This window comes from Pseudorasbora parva, chromosome 25, assembly GCF_024679245.1.
Source record: "Pseudorasbora parva isolate DD20220531a chromosome 25, ASM2467924v1, whole genome shotgun sequence".
NCBI classification, from domain to species: domain Eukaryota; kingdom Metazoa; phylum Chordata; class Actinopteri; order Cypriniformes; family Gobionidae; genus Pseudorasbora; species Pseudorasbora parva.
In genome coordinates this window covers 11,799,984-11,820,523 of record NC_090196.1, presented here as the reverse complement: position 1 = coordinate 11,820,523, position 20,540 = coordinate 11,799,984, and the positions used below count along the sequence as shown (strand labels likewise).

The 20,540-nt window shown below is 43.7% G+C and overlaps 2 protein-coding genes across 2 annotated transcripts in view; both read left to right on the top strand.

The window, feature by feature from the left end:
* The window catches only part of LOC137064982 (troponin I, fast skeletal muscle-like), an 8,532-nt gene extending 5,985 nt beyond the window's left edge, over window positions 1-2,547 (top strand). Inside the window, exons 2-7 of the mRNA XM_067436544.1 lie at window positions 1,276-1,308; window positions 1,424-1,460; window positions 1,542-1,670; window positions 1,774-1,863; window positions 1,938-2,114; window positions 2,242-2,547. Coding sequence (XP_067292645.1) covers window positions 1,301-1,308; window positions 1,424-1,460; window positions 1,542-1,670; window positions 1,774-1,863; window positions 1,938-2,114; window positions 2,242-2,337 — 537 coding nt within the window. The 5' untranslated portion in view covers window positions 1,276-1,300 and the 3' untranslated portion in view covers window positions 2,338-2,547. The remainder of the gene's footprint in view (window positions 1-1,275; window positions 1,309-1,423; window positions 1,461-1,541; window positions 1,671-1,773; window positions 1,864-1,937; window positions 2,115-2,241) is intronic.
* Window positions 2,548-3,198: 651 nt separating this feature from the next.
* Window positions 3,199-20,257, top strand: tnni2a.2 (troponin I type 2a (skeletal, fast), tandem duplicate 2). The gene is made up of 7 exons (XM_067436545.1): window positions 3,199-3,277; window positions 8,155-8,181; window positions 19,232-19,268; window positions 19,359-19,487; window positions 19,566-19,655; window positions 19,732-19,908; window positions 20,001-20,257. The coding sequence occupies exons 2-7, from the start codon at window positions 8,174-8,176 to the stop codon at window positions 20,094-20,096; spliced, it is 537 nt and encodes a 178-aa protein (XP_067292646.1). The 5' UTR covers window positions 3,199-3,277; window positions 8,155-8,173; the 3' UTR covers window positions 20,097-20,257.
* The last annotated feature ends 283 nt before the right edge of the window (window positions 20,258-20,540 follow it).

The following is a 20,540-nucleotide window of genomic DNA, read 5'->3' as shown; positions in this document are numbered from 1 at the left end:
ACTGTTCAGCATTTTGCATTGAAAGCATGTGCCGTAATTTAGATATATTTTTAAGATGATAGAATGTGGTTTTACAGATGCTAGAAACGTGGTTTTCAAATGAAAGATTGGTATCAAAGAGCACACCCAGGTTCCTTACTGACGACGAGGGCTTGACAGAGCACTCATCAAGTGTTAGACAGTATTCTCGGTTACTACTTGTGGAGCTTTTCTGTCCAATAATTAAAAATTCAGTTTTATCTGAATTAAGTTGCAGGAAATTACTATTCATCCAATTTTTTATTTCAGCTATGTATTCCGTTAATCTTGTGAATTGGTAGGTTTCGTCAGGGCGTGAGGAAATATAGAGCTGAGTATCGTCAGCATAACACTAAAAAATGAACACCATGCTTCCTAATGATATCTCCCAGTGGTAGCCAGAGAGAGAAGAGAGAGGGAGGGCATCCGAGCACCTCTCTTTTTAAGGTCTGGGAGTAGTCACACCCTCCTGGTTGACTTGACCAATGAGATTGTTGGGATTTCCAAGCGGGAAATTCCTCTGGAGATTTTATGGCTCTTTGTTTCAAGCTTGAATCAATGGGTCTCTGCCCATTCATACTCTAATTAATGCAACAAACACACACTGCATTCTCTGAATAAGTGACATACATGGAAGTGTAAGTCGTGAAGTGAGCATTAATTTGATAGGAGACATGGCATATATGAGGTTACCTGAACTAGTAAGTAGTTAAGACAAAGACAAAAAGATGCAAAATACCATACAGAAGAAACATTTTACAAGACAGTTTTGTGTTTACATACAATGTCCTGGGGTGCATGTTCATTTATAGATGGTTGTCTATAATTTGAGGCAAAAGCGTGTGTTTTACAAGCTTTGTGTCTTTGACTCTGGACTTTTCATGTGGCCAAATTCTTTTGGGCCGTAAAACGTCTTATCAGATGGTTTCCAGGGTAACGGAGAATCTTTCTCTGTTGTGTTGGGGGAAGGTCTGTAACTAAGCACAAAGCATTCAAAACATATTTGTTAAATGTAACCTGGCGATTGTGTGTTTGATTCGCCTGAGTCGCTACATAATCAATAATTCAATATATGATGAGAAAATAATAAAATGTGCATACATGAAAATTTATTTTTATTAAACCATATTAAACACAAACAGCCAATTGTTTTGTCATTTTGTTGTTGATATAAATATATATTATGCATTACTCTAATTGCATACAGTAATTTTACCAGTGATTTGCATTAATTGTAAATTGTGTATTATTTCACAGGGGGCAAAAGAAAAATTCAGCCAAGATGTCAGAGTGAGTAAAGAATATAATTTTCCTCAACTAACAGAACTTAGTTGTTGTCTTTTGGTTATTAATTATTGGTTTACACAATATATTTGACTGATTTCAACATTTTAAAACACCTCAGGAAAAAGATGTCCTCGAGTCGCAAGCATCATCTTAAGGTACAGTATGACTCAAAATAAAACCTACTTTTCATTTCCCATTAATGATTAATTATGACACCCTGCCTCTTTGTGTCCCAGAGCTTGATGCTTGGCATCGCTAAAGGTTTACTGGAACAGGAAGTAAAGGACAGAGAGGTGGAGCGGCAGAGATACATGTCAGAAACCTGCCAACCTCTGTCTCTACCTGGATCCATGCAGGCATTACAGGTACAGGATAATAAATTCCCATAAATAATAAAACAATATGTGCATGAAACCTCAGAGGACATTTAATGTAAGGTAAAATACTTTTTATCCTCATTGTTTATAGGAATTGTGCAGGGAGCTTCACCACAAAATTGATGTCACTGATGAGGAGAGATATGATCTGGAAATGAAAGTCAATAAGTGTGCAAAGGAGGTAAGATGTCAAGATGGCAACTTGTGTTTTATCTTGTAGTTTCTATATTGATGACCCTCATTGATTGATTGTAGATCGAGGACCTGAATATCAAAGTCATTGACCTGAAGGGCAAGTTCAAGAAACCTGTTTTGAGGAAAGTACGCATGTCTGCCGATCAGATGTTGGGGGCTCTGCTGGGCTCCAAGCACAAGGTGTCTCTGGATCTGAGAGCCAACCTGAAACAAGTCAAGAAGGAGGTCAAAGAGGAGGTGAGCGTTTAAACGCGTTCTTCTCCTATTATGTCACTATTATATCTCCTATATAAGTTAATGTATTACTTCATCTGAAAGATACTGATTTCGCTGACTAAATCTTATTTTTATCCACTCTTCCTAGGATAAGGAACTGCGTGATGTTGGAGACTGGCGTAAGAATATTGAAGACAAGTCTGGCATGGATGGCAGGAAGAAGATGTTTGAAGCTGAGGCTTAAAATTTGTTTCAGGTTTTTGAATTTCAACATGTTGCTCAAATATAATTGGCCTTGTCTTATGTGCGAGAAACTGTGTACTATAAACACATTCATTTACATTTGCTATTATGGGAAAGTAAATGTGATCACTTAGTTTTCTGTTCAATATTGGAACCAAATGTGCATTCTCAGCCCATGTATCAATGTCTTACACAATCAATAAAACCTTTAAGCAGGAATGATGTTCTGTGTTCATTGTGATGCATAAACCACTTTGTAACTAGCGTTTTAAATACGATTTTTTTTTCACGGATCTGTGGAACAAGTAAGTATTTATTGTCAGTTTGTATTATTGGTTTATATCATAAATGGAAAAAAACTGATAACATATTTTAATATGATTAAATATAACAGGTAACCTGTGAAAAGCAGCTGTCCGGAAACACAGACGATGCTGAACACACAAACATAAGGTAACTGACATTGTGATATTTATGTTTATTTATTGATAGATAGATAGATAGATAGATAGATAGATAGATAGATAGATAGATAGATAGATAGATAGATAGATAGATAGATAGATAGATAGATAGATAGATAGATAGATAGATAGATAGATAGATAGATAGATCAAAACAATCAATTGATAGATGGATGGATTTACAGAGGATTGTAAAGCAAAGAGGTCTTAGTGAGAAAGTCATTCTTAGTATAAAAGAATAACTATCTTGAAGGACAGGATATTTATACTGAAGGCGCAGCGAAGGAGGGATAGTGCCGTATTTCATGACCTTGTCAGCTCATTGGTTTGGTGGGTAATCCACTTCCATAAAGAGAAACCATGGATTTGCAGAGAGATCAGAGAATGCAATATATATCTACTTAGCACGCCTGTTGCCTGTGTCTCGGTTTGAAAGCCATCTGTCCCAAGAAGACGTTCCTCTGTTCTTCTAGAAAGGTGAGAGCAGTTCCCTTGGTTCATTGTCTTGTAAATACCATTTTTGGTAGATATTTGTTGGAAGCTGTACATTTTAGTATTAACCCCTAACAGTAGTTTGTGGGATTGATGATGGAGGTGATGGAGAAGGTGTTATGAGGGTTGGTTCTTCTACCGTAAATGGCAATGTTAAGAAGGTGCCGGCTAAGAACATAAAAGTAATGTATAGATTCTTTGTTATATTGTTGTTTGAATAGTTGTGTAGCTATTGTGCATTTAGCCCAAGTTTGATTATTTGTGAAAATGTCTTCAAATAGTCATCACAACATTGCATGATCATTATTGGAGATTATAACTCATTTAAAGTCTCTGGTTTTGGATATCAACTTAAGTCTTTCTTTCTGGAAACACAATGCTAAAAAGAAGAGAAGTCGTTTTGAATGGTGACCTGAAGGAGGAGGTCAGGTGTGATATACTGACTGCTGATGTCATTATATTGCCTTTTGAAAGTGAACACCAACATGTGCATACATTCGAGACTAATCCTTAAGTCTAACTCCACCTGTCAACACTTTTTTATGGTCCTCCTTAACATCAACTGATTTATAATGCTGTCTTGATTTGCAATACGTTTTGATTCGAAAGACAATGCTGTCTATTCAGAAAGACCTTCTAGTTAATCTTATACATGTTGTGTAATGGTTTGAAATGCCTTAACCACCTGGAACATCTGGAATATGCATGTAGTTATTCCGAGAACTGATTAGTCTTGACTTTTAAAAGTTCCCAAATTGCTCTTTTACCAAATCCTCACAAGATTACTTCTGTCCTTACAAGATTACTTATTAGATGTATTCTGCCATATGTTTCTACGAAACATGTCCTCACTCACCTTCTCTGGCTACTTAGAATAGTCCTTCTTCAAATAGACATGTGACCTGACTGTTGTCTTCACAGCTTTCTAAGTATGTCATTGGGGCATTAGGAGTCCATTTAAGTGCCCTAAATTAGTCAATCAGTTTGTCATCGGTTAGCCAGTTAGGCTGGTCTGTCTCTCAGAGAAGGAGTATATTAAGAAAGACATTTGAGACAGTTGTTTAGCTGGGAATAAAGGAGAGCTTGTCATATCTTTGACATCCCAGAGATGCTCTTGAGGATGGGGATGTGCCTGCAGCTGATGCACTGGCCTTGAGATCATATTTCAATAACCTCCTAGAGAAAATCCTCTCGGATGAGTCAAAGAGACTTAGGGACCATGTGGTGACATTAAGGGTAATGCAAAAAAGGGCACATGATCAGAATCACGTCTTTGGCAGGGTTTCTCACATCTCGGAAGAGTGTCTTTTTTTTATGACAGGAAATAAACTCTGCAAGATTGAAGGAAACCTGGCTTATGAATTGGATTGTGTCCACCTGCAGTGGTTACAGAAAGGTTGTAGGTTCAAACTTTGCTAGGAACGAGCCTTGGGCTATACCACCACTGGATCCTTAACCTGAAGTTGTTGGAGACACATGTGCTGGTCTTATAATTAGAATATCATCAAAAAGTTGATTTATTTCACTAATTCCATTCAAAAAGTGAAACTTGCATATTATATTCATTCATTACACACAGACTGACATATTTCCAAATGTTTGTTTCTTTTAATTTTGATGATTATAACTGACAACTAAGGGAAATCCCAAATTTAGTATCTCAGAAAATTAGAATATTACTTAAGACCAATACAAAGAAAGGATTTTTAGAAATCTTGGCCAAGTGAAAAGTATGAACATGAAAAGTATGAGCATGTACAGCACTCAATACTTAGTTCGGGCTCCTTTTGCCTGAATTACTGTAGCAATGCGGCATGGCATGGAGTTGATCAGTCTGTGGCACTGCTCAGGTGTTATGAGAGCCCAGGTTGTTCTGATAGTGGCCTTCAGCTCTTCTACATTGTTGGGTCTGGCATATCGCATCTTCCTCTTCACAATACCCCATAGATTTTATATGGCCGAGTTTGCTGGCAAATTAAGAACAGGGATACCATGGTCCTTAAACCAGGTACTGGCTGCTTTGGCACTGTGTGCAGGTGCCAAGTCATGTTGGAAAATGAAATCTGCATCTCCATAAAGTTGGTCAGCAGCAGGAAGCACGAAGTGCTCTAAAACCTCAGAAAACACAGTGGACCTGGACCAACACCAGCAGATGACATGGCACCCCAAACCATCACTGACTGTGGAAACTTTACACTGGACCTCAAAAAACATGGCTTGTGTGCTTCTCCTCTCTTCCTCCAGACTGTAGGACCCTGATTTCCAAAGGAAATGCAAAATTTACTTTAATCAGAGAACATAACTTTGGACCACTCAGCAGTCCTTTTTGTCTTTAGCCCAGGTGAGACACTTCTGACGCTGTCTGTTGTTCAAAAGTGGCATGACACAAGGAATGTGACAGCTGAAACCCATGTCTTGCATATGTGCGTAGTGGTTCTTGAAGCACTGACTCCCGCTGCAGTCCACTCTTTGTGAATCTCACCAGAGGTGGAAAGAGTAACAAAATATTCTACTCAAGTAAAAGTACTGTTACTTCAATGAAATTTTACTTAAGTACAAGTAAAATTACTGGTCTAAAAATTTACTCAAGTAAAAGTAAAAAGTAGCTCATTTAAAATGTACTCAGAGTAAAAGTTACTTAGTTACTTTTTTTACAGTGGGGGTGGGGGACTCTCCCCTGTAGGGTTGTGATAGGATGAGATTTTCACGATATGACAACTATCTCAGAAAACATCAATTAAACATTTACTGTACCTATTATTAAATGATGGTTATTATCACTTGTTAAAATGATGTTAAATGAATGAAGAAGATTGGTCTCTTTTTTATTTGGTTGAACAAATGCTTTATTATAACAAACAAAATAGACAAATGGTTTTAAGTTTATCAAAATTTCAATAAAACATGTCTAATAAACTAAATTCAATAAATTATTATGAATTAGATTAACAACTTATTTTTATCATTAATTCGTACAAATGTTTAAGAATAACAGAGTCCATATGTAGTAGACGGAGCAGCTCATTCACAGCGAGAGAACAAGCAGATCATATATTCATATAGCATTTAATGTGTAACGAGTAGAAATATAGTGTGGCCCCTTTAAGAGCTGCGCGCGCTCCCTGAAAACGAGTTCTGCATCTTGTGTATGTGCGCACTGAGTTTTGAGCTCCCATGTGTGGGGATTATTCTCTGTTTTTCTGTTGCTAACAGTCAGTTATTTTGTTTTATTGAGTAATGCTGTGGACGGAAATGGAGTTTGTGATGAGAGTTCGGCGGGAAATAAAGCGCGATCTGTTTGACGTCAATCGCCTCCGTGTTTGCATCCACTCCAGATATATTAAGTGAGCTATCCGCATTTTTCACCCGGACACAAGCGTTACAAATGTTGTGCTTTAATGTTCACAGACCATGTCGCGATTTGATTTATTTCTAAGGCCTACAGCTCTACATTCGAGTTTTTCGTTCATCCACCAGTTTGCGTGTATTACACCAAATCTACGTTATAATGTAAAGTTAATGTTCATGACTGGATGCCGGGATTCCCTCTGCGTCACAGAAATCAATCGGCCTAAGTTATAAACATACCTTTATTTGCACAGAGGGATGTGTGCCCGAACATGTTCTATGTGTTTCTTCATTTGCATCCACATTTTGTGCAAATTTAATATCCTCCAGGACAACACCACATTATTTTTTTCTATATCCAAAGTATTTCCATACTAGCCAGGAGTTCACGACGGCGTTTTGCTTTCACCTGGTTCTGCGTCACTGACGTCTGTCTTGTTCGTCTCCATCCGATATTTGCGCGCATGCCATGTTCTCTCCTATGGTTCTCTCCCGCGCCCCGCGCCGTCTATTCAATATTAGTCATTTCCGGATCGCGGTCTTTTTCCTCCTCTCTTTGCATTAATGATTTTTTTTACTCAGTAACGGATGTGGTTTAAAATGTAGCGAAGTACAATACTTTAATCAAAATGTACTTAAGTAAAATTAAAATTACAGATTTTTAAAACTACTTAAAAAAGTAGAAGTACACAGAAAAACTACTCAATTACAGTAACGCGAGTAAATGTAATTCGTTACTTTCCACCTCTGAATCTCACCCACATTTTTTAATAGGTTTTGTTTCACAATCCTCTCCAGGGTGCAATTTTCCTTATTGCTTGTACACTTTTTTCTACCACATCTTTTCCTTCCCTTCACCTCTCTATTAATGTGCTTGGACACAGAGCTCTGTGAACAGCCAGCCTCTTTTGCAATGACCTTTGTGTCTTGCCCTCCTTGTGCAAGGTGTCTTTGGTCGTCTTTTGTACAACTGTCAAGTCAGCAGTCTTCCCCATGATTGTGTAGCCTACAGCACTAGACTGGGAGACCATTTAAAGGCCTTTGCAGGTGTTCTGAGTGAATTAGCTGATTAAAGTGTGGCACCAGGTGTCTTCAATATTGAACTTTTTCACAATATTCAAATTTTCTGAGATACTGAATTTGGGATTTTCCTTAGTTGTCAGTTATAATCATCAAAATTAAAAGAAATAAACATTTGAAATATATCAGTCTGTGTGTAATTGATGATTATAATATTCAAGTTTCATTTTATAAGTGAAATAAATAAACTTTTTGATGATATTATAATTATATGACCAGCACCTACTTGGGGGGATACTTTTTATTAATCAGTGCGGTCGACAGTTTAACTTTTTCGTTACTGCTGCACCACCATGACAGTCAAAAAGAGTTTGCGCTAATGCATTTTATTGAGCTCCTTGTAGTAATGTTTAAACTTAATGTTTAAAATTAAACTTATTATAATTTTTGTTTGGGCTCTGATACATTTCTCTTTTTTTCTTCCTGTAAAAAAGGTGTAAAGGACACACCAAAATGTCTGAGTAAGTATACCATCCATTCTTTATCTTTATCTTTATTTACCAATGCTTGTAATGCAGGAGTTTTTTGTTTTTTGAGTCTAAACCATTCGATGGAAATAACTTCACAACAGTTATTTCCATCAAGAGGTGTATCAATTTTACAAGTTTGCATTTCTTCATGCTCCCTCTCAACCAATCATTTACAATTTGTGCCTTTAATCTTGATATTGTCATCCTGGAATATGGCCATGATAGGTCTTCCTATTAGGGATGGGTACTCAAACCCGGTATTAAATGAGCCCCGGTGCTAAATTATGAAAGATTGCAGTATCGATAAGCTCCAATGCTATCGGTTCTGCTGTTGGTACTGGAGTAATTAAAATAATGCACTTACTATTTATAGACGTTATCTTGAAAATTCTTTCTTTGCCAGCTATATTCTATATTTCTATATGAGATAACATTAAACCATTTGTCTGTGTTGCATTTTTGCTATTCGCAATCCAGAAGATGGAGAGAAAGAGATCTCACGTGGAGCTACAGCGCACACAACACGACAGTCCCTGGTTAATGAGTGATGATGGCCAAGAGAACTAAACAAATGTTTCGTCTGGTCACATTTGTGTAACACCTGTGATATTAATCTAATTTTATTTTCGATTTTGGCTTTTAATATAAAAAATAAATAAAGACATGAGGTAAAACTATTATAAACTAGCCGTGTTCAGTTGAGCGCAACTTCCTTCCCTTCACAGCTGTGCACTGTCATTTCTCCCCAAATCCAAAGTTAATGCCAGATTTAACACATCTGTGATTGTTGTAAAATGTTGTCTAATTCTGCTAAATTGTGGATTGCTACTTTTGCTAAACAAAGTGTTTGTCGATAAAAATGTATATTAAAGTGACAATTCGTGCAAGAGATAGAAAAGTAAAGACCCCCAAGAGTAAAGATTTTGAACTTTTGAACAGATTTTTTGGATAATTTTTTTTGCAGTCTGGAAAGGTCTGCACTATACTGTAAAAAAAATGTTCAATAAGTTATGACAACATGTGATTTTACATTGTTTTAACTCATCAAAATAAGTTAAGAAATTTTAAACTTTTTTATAAGTTATACAAGATGCAACTCAATTTTGAGGCCCTGTCCACACGGAGACGCGTTTAGCTGTATACGTATCAATTTTGTACTGTATCAGCGTTTCGTCCACACGGATCCAGCGTTTTAGAAGAATGAATCCGATATTTTTCGAAACCGGGTCCAAAGTGGATAAATCTGAAAACGGCAATCTTCCGTTTTCGTGTGTACAGCGAATCCGTATATTTTCTGAAAAGGTGATGTCATCACACTACGTCCAGCACGGTGAAAGAGTTAAGGGATACAACTACAGGCACTGGACATGCACACATCAATACCGCGTCATTTAATTACTGTATCTACATAATTAAGTAAGGGTATGTTTTGGGTTAGGGTAGGTGTAGGCATTAATAAAACACATCTGCTAAGTAGCAAATGTATTTATTGTTATTTTATTGTGAGATTTTGCCTCACCTCCGACCACTGCTATACCCCTTCTAGCCACAACTCTTCTTCTCCGTTTTTAGTGTATTTCTGTGGCAGAATTACAGCGCCTCACACTGGCCTGGCTTGCAAACTACATCGTTTTTAGTTGGTTTCGGTAATCTCGTGTGGACGCAGATATTTCTTGAAACAAGGGGAAAAAAAGTGCTTTGTGTGGACGGGGCCTTAAAGTCAGTTTAACATAATCTAAGTTGTAATAACTTTAACATACAAGTTGATTGTATTCAAATTTCAGGCTGTGATTTTTTTTTTTACAGTGAAGCTGATGAAAGCTATCTGATCAAAGTTGAAAGATCTCAAAGAAAATTACATAGACTGTTTCGATCTTCAGACTATGATTCTGTCTAGTCAGAAGATATTAAACACGTTTGATATTTTGAGCTTTAGAATACATGGGGTCAGATTTACTTAACAGGGCAAAGCGCTGATGGGAGTGGAAAGTTCTATGCATGATCTACTGACGACGTGCAGATTAAAGGTCACAGCTGTATCATTTCCATAATGACCAACACAATCTACCAAGAGCAGTGCAAATTAGCATCTAGACATGCTTTTTTTGGCCGGTAAATAATGGCCTAAATTGACATGCGCAAACCTCAGTAAATCACGTTGCACTCTTCTCCTGGAAGGGTGCGCGCGCGAGCGACCAGAGCGAGAGAGCAAATGCACGCCCATAAACACTGCTCTCACTGCTGTCTCAGGACTTCACTAAATAAACAATGTCACCAAAGTGAGTTTTTGATGGAACGGTTCCAGCGATAAAAGTTCCCGGTCGTGCTTTGGAAGCAGGCGGTGAGTAAAACTGCTTCAAATGCCTGTGTGTAGTTGGCTATCGTCGCGTAAGTAAACATCAGTAAACAACACGATCGTGTATAGTTAATTTATCAATGGAGCATGCGATGTATGGTGTGTGTTTAAATTTTTTTTTTTTTAGCTGACCACTATTGGTGTCTATTTGTTTATTGTAAAACCACCCCAAACATTAGGGGCCATTTACACACAGCACATTTGTTCATTCAAATGCGCTACTATTCCATTGTTTTTCTATGTACACACTAGTTCCCTTTCGTTCAGTCACTCCGACGTAACGTCAGTGACTGACGAATGGACGAATGGGGGTTTCGCCTAGAAGCCAATCATCTTCGAGATCTTAGAAAGCGCCCAATGGCAGTGCCAATGCCATGGGCATGCGAAATTTGCATGCGTAACTCCGCCTACCCACCTGGGTATATAAGGAAGTAGCTGGCATGAATCGCATTATGTTTCTGCTTCGGAGCCAAGAGCATCTCTTCACTCCGGCAAGCCTGAATTCTGAAGTCCTCTCTTCAGTCTTCGAGACGAGCGGTTCTCCAGGGTGTTGGTGTAACGGCGCGTTCCAGCGATCTCACATTGCCTGCCGATTGCCTGCTGATCTGTGCAGTGATCTGCAACAGCTGTGTGTGTTTTCCCTGGGCGCTTCGGCACTCTGCAGAGCTTCCTCTCACAAAAAGAGCTTGCGTGTGGCACGTCTTTTTCAAGACGGGTTGCCCGCGCACTTCCGGGTGCGGTCGATATCTGTTGCTGTCTTTGGGACGCATTCACTGCTCGACGTGTTTGGGCCCAGCACGTTCGGACAGTGTTTGTGGATGTGCTGTGTTCCCTCTGTGGGAACATGACCATCGCGATGTTGTGGTCGAGACTCAATGATCTCTGTAAAGAGAGAGAGTCCCCTCTGCCACACCCCGATCTACCATCTCCGAGAGAGGTGGTACTTTGGCTGGTGGCCAGGGTGACCTGAGGGCGGTGCTGTGGTATTAAGAACCCCGACGATCATTCCTCGGGCCACTCCCGCCCTCTTGCACATCGCTTCCAGTGAGTGTTGGACTGAAGCAGCGGGACCGTCTGCTGACGCCCCGTTCGTTTCGTTCATACTCCAGATAGCGGTGAGAGGTCGATTGCCGCATCTCAAGGTGGGCTAGAGTCCTTTGGGGATGACGATTCGGCTATGCTCCGCCTCCGGGTGTGGTAGCACTGTAGAATCTGACCTAGAGTTGACAGCCATGTTATCTCGGGCAGCCGCGAGCCTCGGGCTGGTGTGAATCTCCACCCTGTCACGAGTGCTCGCGGTTGGGCGATTGGTTTTTGGAGGTGGCACCCGACAGCTGTGGGCCCCGCCCCTAATGCCATTTCGCTCCCGAGATGCATGAGGAGTGCACGCGGTCCGGGAGATCTCCGGGTCTTCCCGCGACCGTTTGGTGGCCTCCTCCGCCTTCTCTGCCCTCGAGGGGTCGCGGCCTAAGGGTACACTGGGGTCCCTCCCCCTCAGTCAGGTGCTCTGTTGCGCACTACGGTGTCCACTGAGTGCTTTGACTTGACGCGGTGAGGCTATCCTAAGCGCCCTCCCAAGCCTGCTGGCTCGTCTACTTCGGTGGCGTAGTCCAGCAGTGCTATGGGGTAAGCTGCCGCCCCGATGCGTATGCACGAGGACAGAGCTGATCCAGGGCTTACGAGCCCCCTCGCAGAGCAGACCCCAGTGGAACGCGAGTCCTTCCCTGGTCTCCTCTGTCAGGGCGCAGTCGTTACCAGTGCCTCGACACCGGGCCGCTATGCCACCCGAGTCCGGGCCGGTAACACTGCCTCGAGAAAGGCGTGCCGCCACCGATCCCGCCCAGCGCGGCATAGGTGACCACACGCCCCCTGGGTCAGGAGATGTCCACAGCTGTGGTCCGGGAAAGACAACTGGCCTTACTTGGTCGATGTGGGACGGCTGAGTGAGCCTGCCTCCTCAGCTCGCCCATATCCCAGGCCGGCCTTATCGGCGGCACGGTCAGGGACTGCGCCCAACAGTTCTTGGCTGTCCCCAGAGGTAGACTGAGGCCATCTGCCCCGGCGGCCCGCTGCTGCACCTAAGCGCCACCGGCACAGTTGCCTCAGCCTCCTCGCCGCCAGGGCGACTTCCTGCGACCCCCTCCCGCGTGGCCACAGCAGCAGCCTTCACCCTGGCCACGCCACAGGGCACGCTGCAGGAAGCCGTCCCAGTCCGCGCCAGCCCCGCAGCCTGCTGAAAATAAGGCCAGCGGCGCTCCGGACGCGGACAGCTCTGGGATGGGCAGTTCTTTCATGGGACGGTGGCAGGTCCGCCCCTTCCGAGAATCCGAGAATCCTTTGTCCGAGAATCCTTTGTCCAGCTGCTGGCCCAAGGGTCAGCAGCAACCTTTGCAAGAAAGAACTGATTAACCCATCCCTGAGCACCCAGAGACCGGTGACGGCAGTGTGCGTCGCCCCCGGGCCACGCCGCTCTCGTCCCTCTCTGTCGCCAGCCCCCTCTCAGAGCAGACCCCAGTGGAACGCGAGTCCTTCCCTGGTCTCCTCTGTCAGGGCGCAGCTGTTACCGCCGCCCCGACACCGGGCCGCTACGCCACCCGAGTCCGGGCCGGTAACGCTGCCTCGCTGCCCCACCGAGGGTACGCCGGTGCTCCGCGTGACCCCGTTGGTACACTCCCTGGGAGCGTGGCTACAGCTGCCGGGACTGTCCCGCTGGGTCGCACGGACCATCCGGCTTGGCTGCGCGATTCAGTTCGCGCGAGCTCCTCCCCGCTTCCGGGGTGTCCGGTACACCATGGTGCGGTCCAATGCCCCAGTCATGCGTGCGGAGATCGCGACCCTACTGGCGAAGGGTGCGGTCGAGCTTGTCCCTCCAGCCGAGATGAAGTCCGGCTTCTACAGCCCTTACTTCATTGTACCGAAGAAATCCGGTGGGTTACGACCGATCCTGGACCTTCGCGTCCTGAACCGATCCCTGTACAGGCTGCCGTTCAGGATGTTGACTGCGAAACGCCTTTTCGAATGCGTTCGTCCATGCGATTGGTTGCAGCGATCGACCTGAAGGACGCGTACTTCCATGTGTCCATCCTTCCGCGACACAGACCGTTCCTACGGTTTGCGTTCGAAGGGCGGACATATCAGTATGCCGTACTACCATTCGGGCTAGCTCTGTCCCCTCGCGTCTTCACGAAGATTGTCGAGGCAGCCCTTGCGCAACTCAGGCAACAAGGGGTTCGCATCCTGAACTATCTCGACGACTGGCTCATACTGGGCCACTCTCGGGACCGGGTGTGCGAACACAGAGACCTGGTTCTCCACCACTTAGCTCGCTTGGGCCTTCGGGTCAACTGGGAGAAAAGCAAACTCTGCCCAGTGCAGAGGATCTCTTTTCTCGGTATGGAGATCGACTCGGTCGCCATGTGCGCGCAGCTCACCGGCTTGCGCGCGCAGTCACTGCTGACTCTTGGTCAGAGAGCCAGAGCCGCCTGCATATCAATTGCCTCGAGTTGCTGGCAGTTCGGTTCGCCTTGCACCGCTTCCTAGCGTTGTTGAAGGGCCAACACGTTCTGGTCAGATCAGACAACACGGCCGTAGTAGCGTACATCAACCACCAGGGCGGTCTACGCTCCCGCCGCATGTCTCAACTCGCCCGCCATCTCGTCTTATGGAGTCAGAAGCGCCTGAGGTCCCTTCGTGCTGTCCATATCCCGGGGATCCTGAACCGTGCAGCCGACGAGCTCTCACGGGTTCAGCCTATCCCTGGGGAGTGGAGACTCCATCCCCAGTCGGTCCAGCTGATCTGGGATCAGTTCAGGGACGCACAGGTAGATCTGTTTGCCTCCCACGACTCGTCCCATTGCAGCCTGTACTTTTCCCTGACCGAGGGCACGCTCGGCACGGACGCACTGGCGCACAGCTGGCCGCAGGGCCTACGCAAGTATGCGTTTCCCCCAGTGAGCCTTCTTGCACGTTTTCTGTGCAAGGTCAGGGAGGACAAGGAGCAGGTCATCTTGGTCGCCCCGTACTGGCACGGGACCTGGTTCCCAGAACTAGTTCTCCTTGCGACAGCCCCTCCCTGGCCGATTCCTCTGAGACAGGATCTACTCTCTCAGAGACGGGGCACCCTGTGGCACCCGCGTCCCGATCTTTGGAACCTCCACGTGTGGCTCCTGGACGGGACGCGGCAGGTTTGAGTACCCTACCACCTCCGGTGGTGGCTACCATCACTTCCGCTCGGGCCGAGTTCACGAGACGGGCCTATGCGTTGAAGTGGAACCTCTTCGTCAATTGGTGCTCTTCTCGCCAAGAAGACCCCTGGAAGTGCCCGATCGGGTCTGTGCTCTCTTTCCTCCAGGAAGGGTTGGATCGAAGGCTGTCTCCATCCACCCTGAAGGTTTATGTGGCCGCTATTGTCGCCTACCATGACCTCTTTGACGGGAAAACGGTAAGTAAGCACGACCTGGTCATCAGGTTCCTGAGGGGTGCGAGGAGACTACATCCTCCTCGTGCTCCTCTCGTACCCTCTTGGGACCTCTCAGTAGTTCTAAGTGCTCTGCAGAGGGCCCCATTTGAGCCTTTGCGGTCAGTAGATGTTAAGTTCTTGTCTATGAAGACAGCGCTCCTGACCGCATTGGCCTCCATCAAGAGGGTAGGGGACCTGCAGGCATTTTCGGTTGACGAAGCGTGCCTGGAATTCGGGCCGGCTGACTCTCACGTGATCCTGAGACCCCGGCCTGGATATGTGCCCAAGGTTCCCACCACTCCGTTCAGAGACCAGGTGGTGAACCTGCAAGCACTGCCTTTGGAGGAGGCAGACCCAGCCTTGGCATTGCTCTGTCCAGTACGCGCCCTTCGCGCTTACGTAGACAGGACGCAGTGTTTCAGGACCTCAGACCAGCTCTTTGTCTGTGATGGTGGGAAGCTGAAAGGGAAGGCTCTCTCAAAGCAAAGGCTGTCTCACTGGATAGTGGACACCATTGTTTTGGCTTACCAGCAGCAGGGACGCCCATGTCCCCTTGGGGTCAGGGCCCATTCCACCCGGAGTGTGGCCTCCTCTTGGGCTTTAGCACATGGCGCTCCGCTGACAGACATCTGCAGAGCTGCAGGCTGGGCGACACCAAACACATTCGCCAGGTTTTATAACCTCCGAGTGGAGCCTGTATCCGACTATGTACTCGCCTCTACAAGTGGCCGGTAATGGATTGGCTCAGGTGTCTTCGCTTGCTCGCCATTCCACTCCACGGACTGGATACGTGCGATATTCTTCTCAGGTGAGTTCCCCGAGAGCCCTGAGCTCCTCCAGCACTGACTACGCCGACGCCAGTAAGTCTGCCCTTAGCCCAGACACTCGTGTCCGGCCAGGTGCCCCATGTGCATGGTTCCCCTCCGGCGACCCCCCACATGTGTATTTCCACCGTAAGCCTCCCTGAGCTGGTGTATTCCCTTGGCAACCTTGCCACCCCCTGGGGTTAAAAATCCACCTGCGGCTGGTACCCCAGTGATCTTCCGTATGCAGCCCCCCGGGGTCATACGTGTATTCCTAAGTCCTCCCTAGGGGTAGGCATCTTGGCGCATATCTCCTCCTGGAATATGCCTCCCAGTGTACCTTGGTATTCCTGCGTTAAGTAGAGGCCTTTGACCGTCCTAACTGGCATCAGGGTTCTCACGCTTGCGCAGGGCACTGGAAGACAGCCGAGTGGCGTTATTGCATTGGGACCCCCATTCGTCAGTCACTGACGTTACGTCGGAGTGACTGAACGAAAGGGAATGTCTCGGTTACGTATGTAACCCTCGTTCCCTGAGGAGGGAACGGAGACGTAACGTCCCGCTGCCACTTCCGCTGTACCGCTGGAACGGCCGAGAGTTCAGTCTTGGCTCCTCAGCAGGTAACATAATGCGATTCATGCCAGCTACTTCCTTATATACCCAGGTGGGTAGGCGGAGTTACGCATGCAAATTTCGCATGCCCATGGCATTGGCACTGCCATTGGGCGCTTTCTAAGATCTCGAAGATGATTGGCTTCTAGGCGAAACCCCCATTCGTCCATTCGTCAGTCACTGACGTTACGTCTCCGTTCCCTCCTCAGGGAACGAGGGTTACATACATAACCGAGACGTTTGATGTGCAAAACTGTTTTGCTTGCTACTGCTACCGATTAGTCGCATACAGTAGTCCATAAACCAAACAATGTCCTAATAAACCACGAGTAAACACACAGATATGTTGACAAGCCGCTAAATACAGTAACAATACCTCATAGAGACGTCCTGCTGTTGCTGCTGCTCCTGTTCAATTTCAGCCTCCTGATCCGTTTCTGGATCATATATGTATGGTTGAATCTGATTAATAGCCATGGTTTATTAAGGGTAACGTTTTCTTTTCCATGCTTGAGGATGGCACAGCTTTCATATGCTCTTAATGTCTTAATGTAACAGCTGCGCGCGCTCGTGATTCTTTAGCTCCGCCCACACGATACACACCTCCATCCGCTCATTTTTCCGGAAAACGAGAAAAATCTTTCTTTTATAAATATAACAAAACTAAAGACTTTTCAGAGATATGAGAATGCAATACTACTCTATAGGCACTCAAGACTGACATGAGATTGACTTTAAGAATTTTTATGTGAGGCACAGCACAGCATAATAATAAAAAAGAATGCAGGACACATTTTAACATGGGATGGCATCATAAAAAAAGCAGCAAGATGCGTTGCAACAGTCAAACATGTCTGTCTAATACATGTTTAGAAAAACATAACAAAAGGGGTCTGTTTTGCTAATGAATTAGGCTGTGTTCACACTTGGCATGTTTGGCTTGATTAAAATGAACCCTGGTCCGATTGCTTTGTTAGTGCGGCACATTTGAATAAGTGTGAACGCTGCCGTCGGAACCCAGGTGCACACCAAACAAATGGACTGAGACCACAGAAAAGATGGGTCTCAGTCTGCTTTCATACAAACTCTGGTGCTTAAAAATGTTCATGTTATCTCTGGTACAGTTGGCTGCTGGTATGAATGCAATTGTACTAAATCACGGAAATGATTTTACCGCTAATAATGACGTATGATTTGAATAGAATATGTGTTTGCACTGCAGACAGATGCAAGTGCTTAAAAACAAGAAGCTTTAAAAACAAAACGAATGGTTCAAAAACAAAAATATAAAAGTGAGGATAGCAATGCGTTTTGCCACCTTTTCCTTTGGCGTCATTACCAAGCAACTGAGTAAACAGCAGCTGTTTTGATGGCGCAAGCACACGTGGTTCAGACCCAAACCCGTGTTCATACCAGGCAATCGAATCAAGTGTAAAAGCACCCCTAAGAACTTATGGATGATGGTTTAGAACAAAATCAACCCAGGCTCATTGGAAATACGTGACTCTGCCTACATTTTTGCAACACCCAAATTATGTACCTCCAGGTACGTTTACCTGCACTTTTGGGGTAAAACGTCCACCGGAGGCGCTAAGTGGTAATATTTTTTCTTCATTCCAGATGCACATGACATCACGACTGATCTCACAAAATGAATATTTATAACCTAATTTTATATTTTGGAGTAACTAACTCCACTCCTACCAACTCTTAACAATATAAAACATGTAACAGGCAAATAAATGTATAGTCACATGTATTTATTGCAAAAACTGACCAAAAAACTGTATAAAAGTATTAACTCATGTTGCATTCCAAGTCTTCTGATATCTTCATGTGAAGAACAGAGTTGATCTTAATGTTTTAGTCGTTGAAAGGATGAACCTTTGCCAACAGAACACACACACACTCGTTTATTCATATTTCTGATTCAAATGATACACACAAGTTGAATGACGCGATCGGTCACGAGACACACGAGAGCCAATGGCATTTTACAATCAAAGCTGACTTAATGGCAATATTTGAAATCTATTATTAATCTTAGGCGGATGGATTCGACGTTACTGATCACTTTTGGGGATTTTCTTCACACAAATCAATTGTTTGGCCTCGGAACACTTGGAATATTTGTACTTTCTGAATAAATTATGTATGCAGTCGTATCTGCCTGTTATATCCTGTTTTTTATAATACACAAATGGGTAGGTTTAGAGAAGGGATTAAGTTAAATTTTCAAAATGTGTCTGAATATGTGTGTGTGTCCACAAGGTAAGTGGATTTATAAACATACTAATTTGTTTTTTTGAAAATGTAAAAATGCAGAATGTTTCTTGTGATGGGTAGGTTTAGGGGCTGTGTGTGTGTGTGTGTTTGTGTGTGATGGGTAGGTTTAGGGGTAGTGGCAGTGTAGGGGGTGGGGTAGAATGAAAAAAGCGACTTGATAGCACGCCAAAAGGGCATACGAATTGGGGTGTCATATATACGTCATTTCCTGAGATCAGGCTAGGAATGAAGAAAAGAATATTACCACTTAGCGCCTCCGGTGGACGTTTCACCCAAAAAGTGCAGGTAAACGTACCTGGAGGTACATAATTAGGGTGTTGCAAAAATGTAGGCAGAGTCACGTATTTCCAATGAGCCTGGGTTGAACAAAATGCTAATCAGAATTTGTGGGATATATAAATGCTGTCCTTCCTTACAAGCACTGTAAATGTTGTGTAGAAACAAAGTACAAATATTACTACAATAGCACAATACAAAGTTGAATCTCCTAATGTAAACTGTATCCTTGTTTCTCCTCTTTATTAGAAAACGAATGTCTAGTAGTAAAAAACACAGCCTGAAGGTAAGAGCTCATGTCTTATTAGCTGAACCAAACCCATATCAGAAAAGTTCCATTTAAAATGATAAGTATACTATACGTATTTGCTTGTAGAGCTTGATGCTCGTGGTTGCAAAAGACTTACTAGAAGCAGAGGAGATTGTGAAGAAGGAGGAGAGGAAGAGATACATGGAAGAACATTGTCCTCCATTGTCATGTCCAAGCTCCAAAGAAGAACTACAGGTCCGATCCGATAATTATTACTTCTAGAAGCTGTTTTGGAAATTCAAAGCTTTAGCAGGAATTTTATTCTGTCAACAGGAGCTCTGCAAAGAGTTACATGCAAAAATCGATGTCATTGATGAGGAGAGATATATTCTCGAGCACAAAGCCATCATGGTCGTTAATGAGGTAAGATGTTTGTCATGTAGCTTCTTCTGTGTGGTCCATCAGTGAGGTGGTCAGCCATTTTTTTTGTCTGTTTTAGGTCAAAGACTTAAATATCAAGATTGTTGACCTGAAGGGCAAGTTCAAGAAGCCTCCTTTGAAGAAAGTGCGTATGTCTGCTGATGCAATGCTTCAGGCTCTGCTGGGCTCCAAGCACAAGGTCTCCATGGATCTGAGAGCCAACCTGAAACAAGTCAAGAAGGAGGTCAAAGAGGAGGTGACTTCAAAGAATGACTATATTTACATTTTTAGGTGATCAGACTTGTAAAGTAAAACACTTCCAGGTCACTAAAAACCTATTTTTCGCAGGATAAAGAGCTGCGTGATGTTGGAGACTGGCGTAAGAACATTGAGGATAAGGCTGGTATGGGCGGCAGGAAGAAGATGTTTGAAACTGAATCTTGAAGACGAAGATATGAGTAATCTCCTATATGATATGATCTTTTCTCCTGACTTCGATCTGAATAAAATGACTACTTAAAGGTTCTGCAGAAACAGTTTATTTCATAGTCCTTAGAAATACCACAGAGTGACTTTGTGCCAAAATCATGCCTTTTCTAAATAAACAGCCCAACTGCAATAATTGTTGCTCTTTGCTTTAATTTTTAAAAATTATTTAAATATCAATAATCTTGAACTTGTTTAATTATTTTTTCTGTCTGTGTGTGTGTGTGTGTGTGTGTGTGTGTAAAATTGCTTAAAGTTAACACAGAATCAAAACACCTTTTATTTTTTATTAGATCTAATCAAAAGAAGTCCCCCACACTACATGGAAAAGTAAATGCTTTTATTTTCTGCAAATTTTCGGTCACATGACCTTCATCAGGCATATACAATTCAAAACACAGA

Bases quoted from the DNA above. Each gene is read 5' to 3' on its own strand.
- tnni2a.2 (XM_067436545.1), top strand. The intron at 19,269-19,358 runs GTAAGAGCTCAT...ATTTGCTTGTAG, and splicing joins GTAAAAAACACAGCCTGAAG to AGCTTGATGCTCGTGGTTGC. The intron at 19,909-20,000 runs GTGACTTCAAAG...TATTTTTCGCAG, and splicing joins AGAAGGAGGTCAAAGAGGAG to GATAAAGAGCTGCGTGATGT.